At 41.5% G+C, this 15,667-nt stretch overlaps 2 protein-coding genes across 2 annotated transcripts in view; one reads left to right on the top strand and one right to left on the bottom strand.

Moving 5' to 3' along the window:
* MAT1A (methionine adenosyltransferase 1A) overlaps window positions 1-15,667 on the bottom strand; it is a 39,684-nt gene that overhangs the window by 5,925 nt on the left and 18,092 nt on the right. Inside the window, exons 2-7 of the mRNA XM_014602619.3 lie at window positions 13,438-13,515; window positions 12,012-12,134; window positions 8,132-8,244; window positions 5,808-5,951; window positions 4,375-4,593; window positions 476-658 (exon numbers count right to left, since the gene is read on the bottom strand). Coding sequence (XP_014458105.1) covers window positions 476-658; window positions 4,375-4,593; window positions 5,808-5,951; window positions 8,132-8,244; window positions 12,012-12,134; window positions 13,438-13,515 — 860 coding nt within the window. The remainder of the gene's footprint in view (window positions 1-475; window positions 659-4,374; window positions 4,594-5,807; window positions 5,952-8,131; window positions 8,245-12,011; window positions 12,135-13,437; window positions 13,516-15,667) is intronic.
* Window positions 10,642-15,667, top strand: part of LOC102575212 (uncharacterized) — a 64,819-nt gene continuing 59,793 nt past the window's right edge. The window contains exon 1 of the mRNA XM_059729792.1: window positions 10,642-10,738. The gene's annotated coding sequence lies outside the window, so the exon portion shown is untranslated. The remainder of the gene's footprint in view (window positions 10,739-15,667) is intronic.

Raw genomic sequence — 15,667 nt, forward strand, 5'->3', positions numbered from 1 at the left:
GGACCTTCTGTGTACCTTATTCACCAACAGGATTATCTCCAGTGATTATCTCATTGACATGGCCAGTCACACACTGGATCTAAATCTTCAGTCTGAATTAGTACAAAGTATACACAAGCACCATACTTCTCTCCTGTTGCCTAGGCAGCACCAGAGTTTATCTGTCTGTCTATGCAACTATTTCCACTGTGATAGTACATGTCAAGATAACTTCCAATAAATAAACATAAAAGGCTGGTGTTCTGAAAGCCTGGCAGAAAACAGATCTTCCTTTCTTCTTTCCTTTTGAATTCATCAAGCTTCCATCCTTCCAAACACTTCTAATTTCTATCCACTCACACCACTTAAGATATTATCACAACTATGATAGCTAAGACATGCTGCTTGATCTCTTCTACATAAACACATTTTAAGGGAGATTTTTAAAGGAAAGGGTAAAAAGGAACAATTTCTGTTAAAAAAAAATCAAATGTACTTGAACTAGAACGCGACGACATAGACCAGCTTTCACCAATGATTTAGCCACCCAGCGAGCTGCATATGCTGCCGATCGGTCAACTTTTGTATAGTCCTTTCCTGAAAAGGCACCACCTCCATGAGCTCCCCATCCACCATATGTGTCCACAATGATCTTTCGACCAGTAACGCCAGCATCACCCTAAGATATTAACACAAATGTCACTTCTTTAGCATTTATTAGCTAGAGTCTTCTCTTCTTTTTCCTTGTGGAAAAAGAATTTCACAAATTAAATTCTAAAGATGAATTTTCTCAAAAGAATAATCTTTTAAAAGTTCTTATGATGACAATAATTTCCTTGCAGAAAAGGAAACTGCCTGAAATCAAGTTTTTCCTGGGAAATGATAGTAGCAATGAAGTTATCTCACTGAATTAACATAGGGGGGTTTCTGTTGATAGAACAAGAGGAAGATCAGGTTGTCATTTGCTCAGAGTTTATCTGATTATGCTGGCTACTTTGTAAATATATAGGAAAACATATTCCTTTTACCAAATTGATTTAAAACAAGGCACAACAAGTAGAAGCAACATACAGGATATGAAGAGAACAGAGATGGGAACATAAAGGTAGAAATTAGTTATGAACAAACCTAGTGGTTCTGAGTCATTTAAAGTTTATTATTATATAAGATACGTGGCCAATCTGTGGCACACATGCCACTAGTGGCATGGGTAGCTTCTGTGTATGACACGCAGCAGATCAGGGAGGGTCAGGGAACATACTGGCAGATAGGGCAGAGAGCAGAAATAAGAGCAGCAGAACAGACAGGAAGCACAGGGTAAGGAACAGAAAGACTGAATTCTGGGTGGTGAGTACAGGGCAGGGAACAGGAAACAGGGTATGTCTACACATGCATTTACGCCGGCTTAAATTTACTGCATAGTAAGCAGAAATAGGCTGGCATCTACACGTGCAGGCATTAAAGCACATTAATGCTGTATGTAGACTGACTTGGGACTAAAGTTGGAAATGCATGTATTTCATCTTTAATAAAATCTCCCTCCATCTGGAACTACTCTGTTAGACTCAGAATTAATTTATAATTTATATTTGTAGTGAATTCAGACCTTACATTTTCGTTGCAACTGACTGTGTGATCACACATGGAAGGTCTGAATTCAGTAAGTTGCAATGAGAATGATTAATATGTTTCATGAACTTCATTTACTTAATGGAAGGACCAAGTAAAAGAGAATGAGATGTGGATGTGAGCCACAATGCATTCAAACATGGATCACTTGTTAAAGTATCTAAACTAAAATACATACATTTATAAATTGTGTGAAAGGTCACTCTAAGACCAGTTTTAATGTGAATGAATCATCACTAGGTGCTGTTAAGATGATACTAAGAAGTAAGGAGTTTTTGGTGATATCAGTTACTGGACAAACTGTATAGTTGGGAAAGATGTTAGAAAACTTATTGGGCACAAGGTACCTTTCTTCAGGTATGGGAAAGAAGCAAGTGCAGCCTAATCTGCCAGAGCACGTGTTAGTGTGACTTCAGACCCCAGGAAATAAAGCCTCACTCCTCCACACCTTTGCCTGTGGCTGCCCTCCCCTGCCCCTGCTGGATCTGCAAGAATACTTTTCCCTGCTGAATGGTCTTGTTCTTTTCCATAATTAGGTTATTCATTCAACTAAATTTCTCTTGCTTTGAAACTATTTCTGATAACTTTTCTTTGCCCCAAGTTTAAAGTCCTCCCACATTCCCTCAAGCGCCTCTTTTACATAGAGAGTTAAACACAAGACCTTGCTTTATCTGGTATTAATTTAGGCTGCACTTGCTTCTGTCCCAGATTTGAAGAAGAGCACTTTGTGCCTGACAGTTTGTTTAACAGCTCTCCTAACTATACTGTTGGTCTAATAAAAGATATCACAAAAACCCTTTGCTTTGCATATTTCCTAGAACATCAAAGCTACAACCATATTCCAACTCAGAACTCTACTATAATTCTTAACTTGCCAAGGCCAAAATGAAAGTCATCATTGGCTTTGAAAACATGAAGTATCACTGAGGAAGGAGTGGAAATTGATTCGGATTCCCAAAAGGCCAGGCTTGTAATGCTAGTTTTGTTGCCTTTCCTTTTTGCTTTTTTGTTTTATTTTGTTTGTGATGTTAGATCTATTTGAGACTATTCAGAACACCATAAATACAGAAGAAAACAGCAATTTATAATGGTTGCCACAGTGGGCTTCATATACTTGTTTATAGGGCCAATTATTGCCAATGGGGATTATGCCAGGTAGGATGCTAATGGTATATAGCTTCCTTTTGCTAATAATATTATCATTAACCAAACATTTCTAGTAAAAATTTCTTGTTTGGCAGAATGATGAATTAATTTTGGCAACATGCTGTACACTCCTGATACTATCTGCAAATATCTATATTTCCTATTCCATTTTTCCCATTTTTAATAGCACTGAACAAACATTGTCCCAGGTTTTCTGTGAAGGTTTGCTCAGTCTTTCTAAGAAATGCTTCTGTTCAACATTTGTATTTGCTACCTGAGAACTCCTGGAGCCAATACTATGATGCCAAGTTAATGGTCATTTTAGGAGCTTCCTATTAAAAACATCTGCCTGGGACCAAAATAAAATTCAGGAATGTCCCTTTTAAGTGAAAGATCAAAATGCTACTGGCCTAATTAAAGAAAGAAGAATCAAAGGGGAAAGTGGAACTAACCGTGAAATCAAAAGATATTTTAAAAATACATCTTTGACCAATGGTCTGTTCCTGTAGTCAATGAGGAGTTTAGCCACTAGCTTCTATCATGAACAAGCCCTAAACCCTGACTCCTAGATCTCAGTCAGACAAAGCCCTCATTCCTTTTGTTCCCTAAGAGATGCCTGCCTTGGGTTGGATTTTCAGAGATGTTAAGCACCTGCAGCTCTCATTGTCTTCTTACAGAACTGTGTGCTGCACAAATCTGAAATTCAGGCCTCCCAGCAAACAGCAGATAACAATTGGACAACCCATTTAGTTTGATGGGTGTTTCTCTTGTGAGCATACTGGGTGCACTTTAATGTGCATCATCCTATCTTAATGCACATTAAGCATCACTTAAAAACCATGGACACCTATACACATGATGGACCTCTGCTCCAACATGTGCTAATTAGCACACGTCACAGCAGATTCGATTAATCTAGTCTGCAGAAAGTCTGCTGGAGCGTGCTAATTAGCATGCTCCAGCAGCCTCTTCATCATGAGTATTCAGTGTCCTTGCATTTCAAAATGGCAGTGAGGATGTTTTAAAGCTCATTTGATGAGCTTTAGTTAAAGCGCCCCCACCACAATTTTGAAGTGCGGGGTGCTGAACACATGTGACACTGTGGGCACTTTAATTAGAGTGGCTCTCAGTGCCCTCTGAGTACTCTCAGAGCTGCTCCAATTAAAGTGCCCCTCCCCTTCACCCCTGAGCACAGGTATAGACACCCCATGCTCTTTAGTTAATGTGCATTAAGGTAGGCTAATGCACATTTTCCTAGTACTTCACAATGGGGGTACTAGATTTAATGCACATTAATTAAAGTGTGATAATGTGCATACAGACACACCCACTGAGGGTGTGATTTTGTGAGATGCTGAAATGAACAGGAGCTATTGGAGCCCAGAACCCAACAATATTTGACCCAAGTTTCTTATATGCAGGGGCCCTGAGATTATATACCATGCTGACAGGATATTCAAAGGTTTCTTTGGAATCCAGTGCATTAAGCACTTGGTCCTGTTCCCATTTAAATAAATAAAACTGTCACTGATTTAAAAGTTGCAGCATTATTTTCTTCTGTTAGAAACATATGCTGGGCAAACTGGTGGAAGAATCAAGATTTAAGAAATAACCACATACCTGTGGCCCTCCAATAACAAAACGTCCACTGGGCTGAAGGTGATAAATAGTTTTCTCATCCAAGTATTTGGCAGGAACTACAGCTGAAATCACACGGTCCTTCAGAGCTTTCTGCATAGTCTCCAGTGAAATGCCTTCATCGTGCTGCACAGATATCACAATGGTGTGAACACGGACTGGGATCACCGCTCCTTTTTCCTGGACATACTGAACAGTGACCTGAAAGAGGAATGAGGGGGAAACAAGAAATGATTGTATGATGAATTGCCATTCTATACCAGATACTGGGTCTTAATACATAAGGAACAGGTAGCTGCTTACCTGGAGTTCGGGGGGCCTCCCAGGGCTACAGCAGGGGACAATCCAGGCACATGGAGCCTAGCCAGCAGCTAGAGCATGTCTCTGGCCAGCCAGACTCTGATTTTGGGTGGCTCATGCTGCAGCCATGTGCACTGCGCCACTTTTGGGGGGGCAGTTTTGGAGATCCCATTGTAAAAAAAAATGCTACACTGCAAATTAGCAACATGATGAATAGCACATGCGGCACATGTGGTTTGCAGTGCCATAGATGGGTTTGTGGCACTGCAAACCACACTTGTACACTCCTGGGGACATGCCCATGTTGGTAACTCAGGTTCAAAAAGGCTATGCGCAAAAGGAGTATTTTACCTTTTTGCATCATTCACTCCCTAGCAAAACCCTTTATTTAGGTGGCAATTTTCAAAAGGAGTCTAAGTAGGCTCTTAGTACAATTGAAACTAAAATCCTTAGGCTCCTTTGAAAATTTCAGTCCTAAAATTTACAGACAAAAACAAAGCCTTAAGATTTCCTAACCCTAAACACCTGGGTCTTTGTACACCAAAGATAAATATTCCTCAACTGCTATGCAATACCTTGTCTCAAATATCTTGGTGCATGCAAACAGTTTTATGTTACACCCAAGAGATTATACCATGAGCAGAGGAACTACCTTATGTGCTACCAGAAAGATGAGATCATACAACAGGCTATGTTCTGTGAGTCCTAGGCAATTCACACAAAGCAGGGGTGGGCAATTATTTCAGGCAGAGGGCCGCTTACTGAGTTTTGTCAAGCCATTGAAGGCTGCATGACAGGCAGCCATGGGCAGATAAATATTAGTTTTCTAAATTTTTGGGGGGCCCTCCTGGCCGGATAGAATGGTCTGGCAGGCCGCATCCGGCCCGCAAGCCACATTTTGCCCACCCCTGACATGAAGTGACATTCTGAATAAAACAGACCATTAACAACCATTATCTGAGGAGGAGAGAAATTGTAAAAGATAATTGTACTCAATCAGATAGATAAATTCATGGCTATTACCTGCCCACAAGTGATCAAGGCTTGAAAACATTCTTCCACAAGCTACTCCTGTATTCAGGAAAGAGAAAAACTGAAGCAAAGGCAATGCTTACCTGTGTTTTAGAGTCAGGTCTCAGCCAAGGGAGTTCACCACTGCGCCTCATCTCTGCTAACTTGGCATTCAGTTTGTGAGCAAGGATAATTGTTAGAGGCATACATTCCTCTGTCTCATCTGTTGCATAACCAAACATCAAACCCTATTATGGCAGAGGAGAATATATATTTCAGCCAGTGATTATAGTAGTACAATAGTGGCTGGAGACCACAAGATTCCACTGCATGCAAAAAGGAAACAGGGCATTTGATCAACCTTTTATTATCATCGATGTTACAGACAAACCTTAGAAGGCTTCAACTAAATCAAGAACTCATAAACACATCATTTGGAATAGTCTCTATCCTCAACGTGTTCAATTTCTGGCCAAACAGGTTTTAGTTTTTTGGCTAAAAAGTATGTGATAAAAAGCCAAAATCTTCTCCAAAAATTGCACTTTTTGTGAAAATTTCTATTTTATCAAAAAATATTTTCAATGGAAATTTTTCAGTCAGCCCAAGAACTATCTCTGGTCAACGTGATTTATCTTAAGGTAAAAACAGAAATAAAATATTGAGGACTATTTAAGGGTCAATTCTGTTCCTTTCTCAGGCAGAATTCTTCTATGAGTAAGGTGTCTTGGTTAAGGTTAGAGAGATGGTTTGGAATGAACGTAATGACGTTTTTTGTCTGAGCAGACCAGAGAAAGAATGCATAGTGACATTTCCTTGGTGTTATCACTCCTCCTTTAGGTATGGCTACATGAACAAGTTACTGTGAGATAAATTAAGGTTTGAATTCATAGTGTGTCTGTTATTCCATGGCAACATGCCTGTACTAGCCACACTCACAGGCATTTCATTACAGGTGATGTATGTAATTTGAGGAGTGCAGAGAAGAAGCAGTGTCCATAGATCAAGTCAGCTTCCTAGGATTTCAAAGAACTTCAATCAATTCCTACTCTGGCACAGAACTGTGTAACTCTGGGCAAGTCACTTAGTCTCAGCACCTCAGGTCCCCATCTATGGGAATGTGGAAAATGATACAGATGAGGAAACTGGCACTTCCCTACTTCATAGGATGTTGTGAGGATAAATACATTAAAGACTATTATGTGCTTAGATACTGTAGGAATGAAGGCTATATAAGTGCTTAAGATATTTAGATACAGTGGCATTTGGTAGAAAACTTGTGCGCCTGTGGTGATAAAAATGAAATGGTTAATTTAACCCTCCTGGGGATTTTCAGTAATATTACATTGCTTCCAAGGTTCTATGATAGCTCTATTTTATGATTCTCAACAACATTACCATAAACTAGATAGTACAGCTAATGGGAACAACTGTAAATGTTCACTACACAATCACACTTGCTTCGGTATGAGTTTTTATACTAGTGCCGATGTCTTGGGGATACACTGTAATTATCTACATATGCTATTCAGCTCACAGAAGTACACTTGGACACTCTTAATTATGTGGAACACCTACTATAATAAAACATGCCGCTGCCTCTGGGAAATAAATGAGAATTACAAATGTTCTGGCACAATTGGATTCAATTAACAAATGCTCCCATCTTGCTTAATCTCAGAGCACCTTTCTGCAATGTAAAAATCTCATGAGGTATGTAAAAAGGTTGATGTCCCATATAACTGTATGTGTTTTATTTATTTGATCTTATGGGGCAAATCCTGCTGCCCATATATCCATCTTATAAATCTACATCTACTCAAACAGAAATGTAAAGCATATCCAAAAATGCTAACTTTCCCAAGTGCTAAAATACTAATCATCATAGCTCCCCCAACTTCCCACACCAGCTAAGGGTTGACTCCTAGATCTGCAGCATGGACCAAATTTAACCTTGATATAGTGTTAAAGCTGGAGCACTTTTGATGCATTTGAATACTTCTCATCTCATTCACACATATTATTTAGAATGTAACAGCTGTTGCCCTTTTGAAATGCCCTCCTAAATGTACGTGTGTCCGTACCCAGAGATTAATTTAATGGTATGTACCCAAGGTAGCCAAACAAATGTTTGTTCTGTCATATGTCAGGTTAGGATAAAATTGTGCAAATTCTCATGAACTGTGACCATACTGATTTTGATTTAGAAAATATTATAAAAATGTTATGAAGTAGAGTATTAGCAAATACTATACGCACTCTCTCCCCATAACTTTTTCAGAAGTTTTTTTTCCCCTTTATCAAAGGATAACATGGTAAGTGCAACTAACAGAGTTTTGAGTTTATTAGCACATCATTTACTGAACTGACATTTGCAATGGTTCTCCCCCCATTGTTTTCTTTTTTTTTAATGTGAATGACTTGTGATTACCTGATCTCCAGCACCAACATCTTCTTCATTCCTGTGTAGATGAACACCCTGGGCAATATCAGGTGACTGTTGTTCCAATGCCACCAGAACATTACAAGTTTTGTAGTCAAAGCCTATTTAGAAGATAATGCTATAGTGAAGTAGTTCTCCTGAACAGCTATGCAGAGCAACATGGAACCATAAACTAGACATCCCAGTACTAAGGAAAAATACCTTCAAAATTCATAATCGTCCTGGTATTTGCTGCTTAAATTTTATGTCAGTGCTACATTCAAATACAGCATTTTTATCTGCACACAGCATAACAGCAAAATTTCATCCTTTTAGCTCTTTGCCATAGGCTATAGCTAAAATGGTCATAGAAAATGATGCAAACATCATGAAAAATAAGAAATCAAAAGAAAGAAAATACAAGACCCCAGTTGTTATTACTCCAGCAAGTCAGAAAGGTTCTATTTCCAAGGTGGATATGCTCAAAGAACTATCACTAGGGATGATATGTAATTAAGAATAAAGGATACTTTACCCTTTCAAATGAGTTTCTTAGCAATGCCACTTTTTAGGCAACAGTTTCCTCACAAGAAAAATAACAGATGTTCCATCACTTGAGACATTTGAAACTGAACAGGATAAAATGCTCAAGAACCATCCCAGGCAGAAGGTAAGGCAGGGCACCTTGGAGACTAACTGCTTCAAAGAAGCATGAGCTTTCATTCCTGTATTGACTGGAATACAGAAAAGATACTCGATGTTTTCCACCTTTGATTTATTTGATTTGGGAAATATCAATCCAGGTTTAGTGACAGAGGAATTAGGTTGCTGACGCTCTTCCCCCTGCTGTTAAATTTGTGGTCCTGAGAATATCTAGCAATAAAGCAACTCCTAAAGAACAGTGGGATGGAATTACTGTTTTGAGACAAACAGTGATACTATTGAACCGTAGGGCTGTGCGAAATTTCACCAGGTGTTCCGTTTCGAAGCTGTTTCTATGTGTTTTGAGCTTGAAACAGTGAAATTGAAATGAAACAAAAGCCTTCGAAACAGCTTTGAAATGAAACAAGGGCATTCAAAATGTTTCAAAACTTTTGAAACGTTTCAAGTTTCGAAGCCGGGCTTACTTGACTTGAGCACCGCTCCCAGACAGCAGCAACAGCCTCCTGTGATCTGGTGCAGATCCAGGGGCTGCCCCTGCACCCCTGGGATGGCTGCGGGGCTCTGCTGGACTCCTCTGGGGGGTGTGGCTCCACAATCTGCCTGCTGGATGACAGGAAGCTGGTCCTGCCTCCTTGAATGGGGGGCCCGCACTCCTGGGAGGAGACCCACAGAGCACCACAGCCCTCCTGGGGGTGCGGACAGGCCCCCGATCTGCCTGCCAGATCACAGGAGTCTGGTTCTGCTGCCTGGGGCCAGCAGCATCACCAATCTTCCCAGCGAGGGGTGTGGGCTGTGCCTAGCACCAGTCCCAGGTGGCAGCCTCCTGTGATCCAGCAGGCAGATTGGGGGCCTGCACCCCCAGGAGGGCTGCAGAGCTCTGCCGGACTCCTCCTGGGGGTGCAGGCCCCCAATCTGCCTGCCCGATCACAGGAGGCTGCTACTGCCACCTGGGACTGGTGCTGGGCATAGCCCACACCCCTCACCAGGAAGATTGGTGCTGCCACTGGCTCCAGGCTGCAGAACCAGCCACCAACCCCCAACCGGCCCACCCAAACCCCCAGGAAGGTTGTGGGGGCTCTGCCAGACTCCTCCCACAGGTGTGGGCCTCTGATCTGCCTGCTGGACCACAGAAGGCTGCTGCTGCTGCCTGGGACTGGCGCTGGGCACAACCCACACCCAGCATTGGGAAGATTGGTGATGCTGCTGGCCCTGGGTGACGGAATCAGCCTCCTGTGATCCAGCAGGCAGATTGGGGGCCCACCCACACTCTAAGGAGGGCTGCAAGGCTCTGCTGGACTCCTCCCAGGGTTGCAGGCCCTCAATCTGCCTGCCAGATCACAGGAAGCTGCTCCTGCTCCACGGCTCCTTCTTGTCAACATCTTGAGGTGCAGTTTCCCAGAAACTGCTAAACCTATCTCCTTGAAACTTGGCAGGCTTCATGCCCTCTGAAGGGGCTACCATCTTTACAAATTTCATCCAAATCAGGCAAGAAATGACAAAGGTATAGGCAGTTTCATCCTTCCCCATTATAGCCTATGGGCAAAACATTGAAACAGCAGCGAAACAGCTTCCACAAAACAAAATGGAACAGTGCTTTCGAAATGAAATGGAACTTGAAACAAAGCACTGTTCCATCGAAACGTCGAAACGGAAGTCGAAGCAGAACGGTGCTGTTTCGCACAGCCCTACTGAACAGCATTTGTTATCCATTGTACTTTCCTTGAAACAGCTGTTGTCCTTTTGCAGCTGTGGACTTTGATATCCTGTTTTCCATACCTTCCTGGAAAACCTATGGGAATCAGTGGGAGTTCCCCACATGTAGGGAAAGCATATTCAAGATCTGCTGTGCAAGCTGAAAAGCAGAATTTTGCCTTCAAAGGACAAACAAACAGGTCAAAATAAGCCAAGGACTTAAAGAAGATTGTAGCAGAATTTTCCATCTCCTTTCTCCAGGTATGTAGAAAGTAATTTGTTTTTCCTTCTTCTCCTCCTCTCACAGGATTTCAACTACTAAACTACTGACAGTTGCTTATCAACGTGAGGCTCAAACAACTGTATTTCAAACATGCACAGTCTGTCATGTGTCCACTTGAGGAACACAGTATCCTCTTTGCTTTTACAGAGGCTACAATAGAAAAGGAATATTACAAGAGGAAAATCAGTATTTCCAGTTTTTCTTCTTTTTAGCTTTTCTCCTTTTGTTGTTTGTGTATGACAAGTTTTTTACAAGGTGCAGTGCATCTTTCTCCTACTTTTGAAGACTGGCACAAGAAAAGCAATTTCTAAGTTGCTGGACTTTGCAGCATATTCTTACGGCATTGTTGTTTAGGTTACAGTGGAAATAATGAACAGATGTGCTTTTACAACATTTTCCCAGCATACTCTCACTGAAAATATTGCAGTAACTATAGGAGCTCAGCCAAAAGGCAAACTTCATCATAACTGTAAAAGACTTGCAATGTACAAATAAACTGCTAAGTCTACAGCAATTGTGTACAGGAAGTTGAAACTTGTCTCAGATATAAAACATTCTGTTTTTTCATTGCTATTGCAATATATAATTCTATAAATCTGACTTGGATTGTAACTGCCTTAGAAAAGGGTCTTATCTTTTTGGTCTGTATTTTTTTTTTTTTTGTTAAGCATTTGGTAGTAAGGACAGATGTGTTCCCCCAGTGAAAGTAAAAAGGGGATGGGGTGGTGCAGGCACTAAGGCACATAGTTGACAGTCCATAGCAGAAGCACTCACAGCACAGCCCTGTCAGATTCCAAGTCTGCAAATTCTGCTAAAATACTTTGTCACAAGGACATGACAAAGCGAAGTAGAAATAAATAATAATAAAATAAAATGAATTACCCAAATCTCCTCTGTTCATTCCATGTCACAAATATTTACTTGGCCACTAAGTAATATCCAAGTTTCAGTGAGTTTGAGAAATAGACTTTAATATGCAAATTAATAGTTAATCCTACATTGGCAACATGCTCCAATTCAAAATATATCCCAGCTCCCCTTTTTGCCATAAGTTTCAACCATGAAGTAAATAGTTTCTCCACTTCAGAAAATGATGGCAGTATGTTTCTCTCATGGTAGTACCAAAAGAAGATAAACAATTTCACTGGGCTTGCAAGAATATAAATATGCACAGGGAGATAGATCTATCTTGTAGTTACCTCCTATTCAGCATATCACCCAGAAATCAAATTCTTGAGTTTTTCTACAAACCTTTAGCTGAATCATCATAGCCGATGTGCTTAATTGCATCTCGCACTACTCGCTGATAATCCACTACAGCGAGAGACGTGATCTCCCCACACAGCAGCACCATTCCTGTCTTACATACTGTCTCTACAGACAAAAGAAAGATTAAAAGAAAACAATTAGGATTGGCTGGATAACTCAATATGCTATTACAAATAACTCTGCTTCTAATAATACTGATCTGAACTGAAGAACCCTACTGAACACAACCAATGTAGGTATTTGTACTCAGGTCTCCATAGGGTTAGCACTTTATATGTATGAATCCCTTTATCCCCACTACACCACTGTGAAGTAGGGAATCAATGGTATTTACAGATAGAGAAACTGAGGCCCAGAGAGTTTCAGCCACCTACCTCATGTAACAACGTAAAAATTAAACTAAGATTCCTGAGTCCTATTCCAGTGCTTTTACCACAAGAGCATCCTCTTTGTTTAAGGGGTAAATTTAGGCCAAATAAACACTACCAATGACCAACCAATTCACAAATGTACCTCCATTTGAAGAGTGAGTTACTGGGAACATCTACATGAGACATTTACTGCAAAGTAAACTCGCAGTAAACATGTGTGGACCTATGAGGCCAGATGAAACTAAACTCCACAGCAGGGTAGTATTTTTATTTACAAGTATTAGCCTGCTATAAGGGTGCTCCACACTGGAGCACCCTTGTGCTCCAAGCAGCCCCTCCATAGCACATTGAGCCAGGTTCAAGCAACCCAGGACTGCAGGCTGACCCCACAAACTGCTGCAGTCCCAGGTGCACTTTCAAACAGCATGCCCGGGAGCAACAAACTCTGGAGCAATAAGTGCCAGAGTTTATTGCTGCAAATTAAATGCATGTGTAGATGTGCCCACTGAAACCAAAAGTTGTTTTTGCAGTGAATCAAAAGACCTATGAGACACCTCCATCTCAAGAAGAATCCTTATGCAGTTAGGAATAAAACTGGAGCTGGCAATGAAAAATAAAAAGTCTATATAAATCTAAGGAACTGCACTTTTTTTAGAGGTAGCCAAGGGTTCTTTGGCTGATCCACTATATTAGAATTCTATTCTCTTTTCCCTAGGAATACTAATTACATTTATGACACCATTGGTTTGATTGATCTAGGCTCACTCTTTACAGAAACCTGACCTGTTTCTGATCATTGAACACAATGTACTTTTAGTGCTTCTTTGAGAAACAAAGTAGTGACACTATATTATTGTTTGTTTTGAACTTTCTTGTTTTGCTATATATAGATTCTAAACACTGTAATTAGAGTTAGGAATGAACTAGCATGTGATAACATTAAGCTCTTATGTAAATATATCACAAAGGGGAAATGGCAGTTTGACAATTGTACGCAATCATTTAAGTGGAAAAAAAGAAAATATATGTATCTTTACCACAAGCAACCTTGGCATTTGGATCTTCTTTGAGATGGGCATCTAGCACAGCATCGCTGATCTGATCACAGATCTTATCTAGAAAGGAACAAAATTGTTTGTCTAAAGGCAGCTTGCTATAGAAAATGTCCCTGAACTAGAAGAAATTAGAGGGGCTGAATTCTTGCTCTTCTGCAAATGTACATGGGACTACTGTAATACCTATGCTAAAGCAGATTTTTAAAACTGTATTAAATGTTCTCTGGACAAAGATCAGATGCAGTTTGATATACCTTATTTCAAATTAACACTGGCTGTAGACAGATGAAACCACTATAGTGCTCTAAGAAGCTTGCGTGAAACTTACCACTTATGAATATGTACCATCACTGTTTTGTATGTTCACTCCTATTCTTCAGGAAATTAAGCTACATAGGAGCAGCTTACATTGGAATGAAACCACTCTCAGGCTAGAGACAGACATTACACACAAACTGGATTAAGTGATCAGAAACTGGTTTAAACCTATAACAGAACATAAGTTCAGTGCACATAAACCAGTTTCAAAATGGCTGAAACGGGTTTAAGATAAATCTGGTTGAATGTAGTCTCAGACTTAACTGATTTGGGTCATACCAGTTTATGCAACATCTGCTGCAGACACCCTTCCTGGTGTCCCCCAGCATCCTAGATGCTTTGCAGTCCTGGGCTGGGCCAGGCTGGGCTGTCTGCTCCAGAGAACAGGGCTGGCCCTGCCCCTCTGCTCCCTAGCCAGAGCCTCAGCCGAGACTGCAGGCACAGCAGGGTCTGCCTTGCTTCTCCCTACCCCAACCCCTCTGCTGCTTGCTGCTAAAGCAGAAATTCCCCCCTCACTCCCTCCCATCTTTCACAGCACAGACCCCAGCCCCACAAACCCTAGACATGTGGTATGCTAGCTAATGCTGGGAGGTATCTGTGCGTGTGTGTCTCCAATTTCACTGGGACAGGCAAACAGAACAGTGTCCACTTAGGGTTTTTTGGAGCTAATCAACTGGTCAGCTGGTAATGTCCCTCCATTCCTTTCTTGGAAAAAGCTTTTTAAGAACAGTTTAAACCAATGAGAAAGGCATTTGTTTTGTTGATGGCCTGATAAACACTGTGCTATCAACTCCCTGCTGGTTCCCATGCCTGTCAGGTTTGCAGACAGTATGAAGAAGCAGGGAGAGAGAGATTGAAAAGCTCAGTATCATCAACAGATGCATGCACTGCACACCCCCTACTTTGCTTCACAGTACTAGCTGGAGGCTGGGGGCTGGCAACATTCCCACCCCTTGAGCAGTAAGTGGGGAAAAGCCTGGGACAGTGCAGTCAAGGTAGGGCTTTACACCTCTCCCTAATCAGAGCATCCTACCTGGGCCTGGACACAACGCCCCCCCACTCCAGTTCAGAACTATGGAAGGGAAGGGAGGGCTGCTCTAGTGCCCCCTGACTTCTAGCCTGAGCCACTGCAGGCATGTGCCTGCCTTTCCTCACCCCAGAGGGAATGGCTGTACAGTTGTAAACTGATTCAACTAACCAACCTGCAAAGATTGAATCAATTCAGGCTCAGGCTTTTTGAAAGTCTGTCCTTAGACTCAATTACCATAGTTTAGCTTTCACTTGCTGCAGGATACAGCAGATTCATGGAACTGTAGCAACTGAAGAGTCTAAAAGGGGGTGTGTTCCCTTCTTTTTCAACCAGTATAATTGCATTGTATATCTATACTAATCCAATACAACTTAATCTGTTTGTTTTTCACTTATTTGTAAAAAATACCAAGGATATGCAACATTCCTTCCACTGATGAAACAATATTCAATCACTGAAGAGTTGGGGTCCTGGGAAACAGAACTGAAGACAGTGCACAGCAAGAGCAAGTGCTGCTTGCAGAAAACCTACCTGCAAGAAATGGTGGGCATTAGCAACACAGGTACATAATCTGCAGGGCCCAGCCTGCAGAATGCTGGGCTGCTGATTGAGGAATTAGTAGTACTTGGCCACTGTGACCAGGTGGCCAGGTCAAATGACCAGCAGGGGAGAGGCAAACCTGCATATAGGCCAGGGGCGGGCAAAATATGGCCCAGGGGCCAGATCTGGCCTGCCAGGCTATTCTATCTGGCCCGCAGGGCCCCTAAAAAATTTAGAAAATAAATATCTGCTCCTGGCTGCCTGTCAAAGCTGACAGAAGACAGGGGCAGTAGGACCCAGGGGAAGCCACTGGCAGGATCAAGC

The sequence above is a fragment of the Alligator mississippiensis genome, chromosome 6, assembly GCF_030867095.1.
Source record: "Alligator mississippiensis isolate rAllMis1 chromosome 6, rAllMis1, whole genome shotgun sequence".
Taxonomy (NCBI): Eukaryota; Metazoa; Chordata; order Crocodylia; family Alligatoridae; genus Alligator; species Alligator mississippiensis.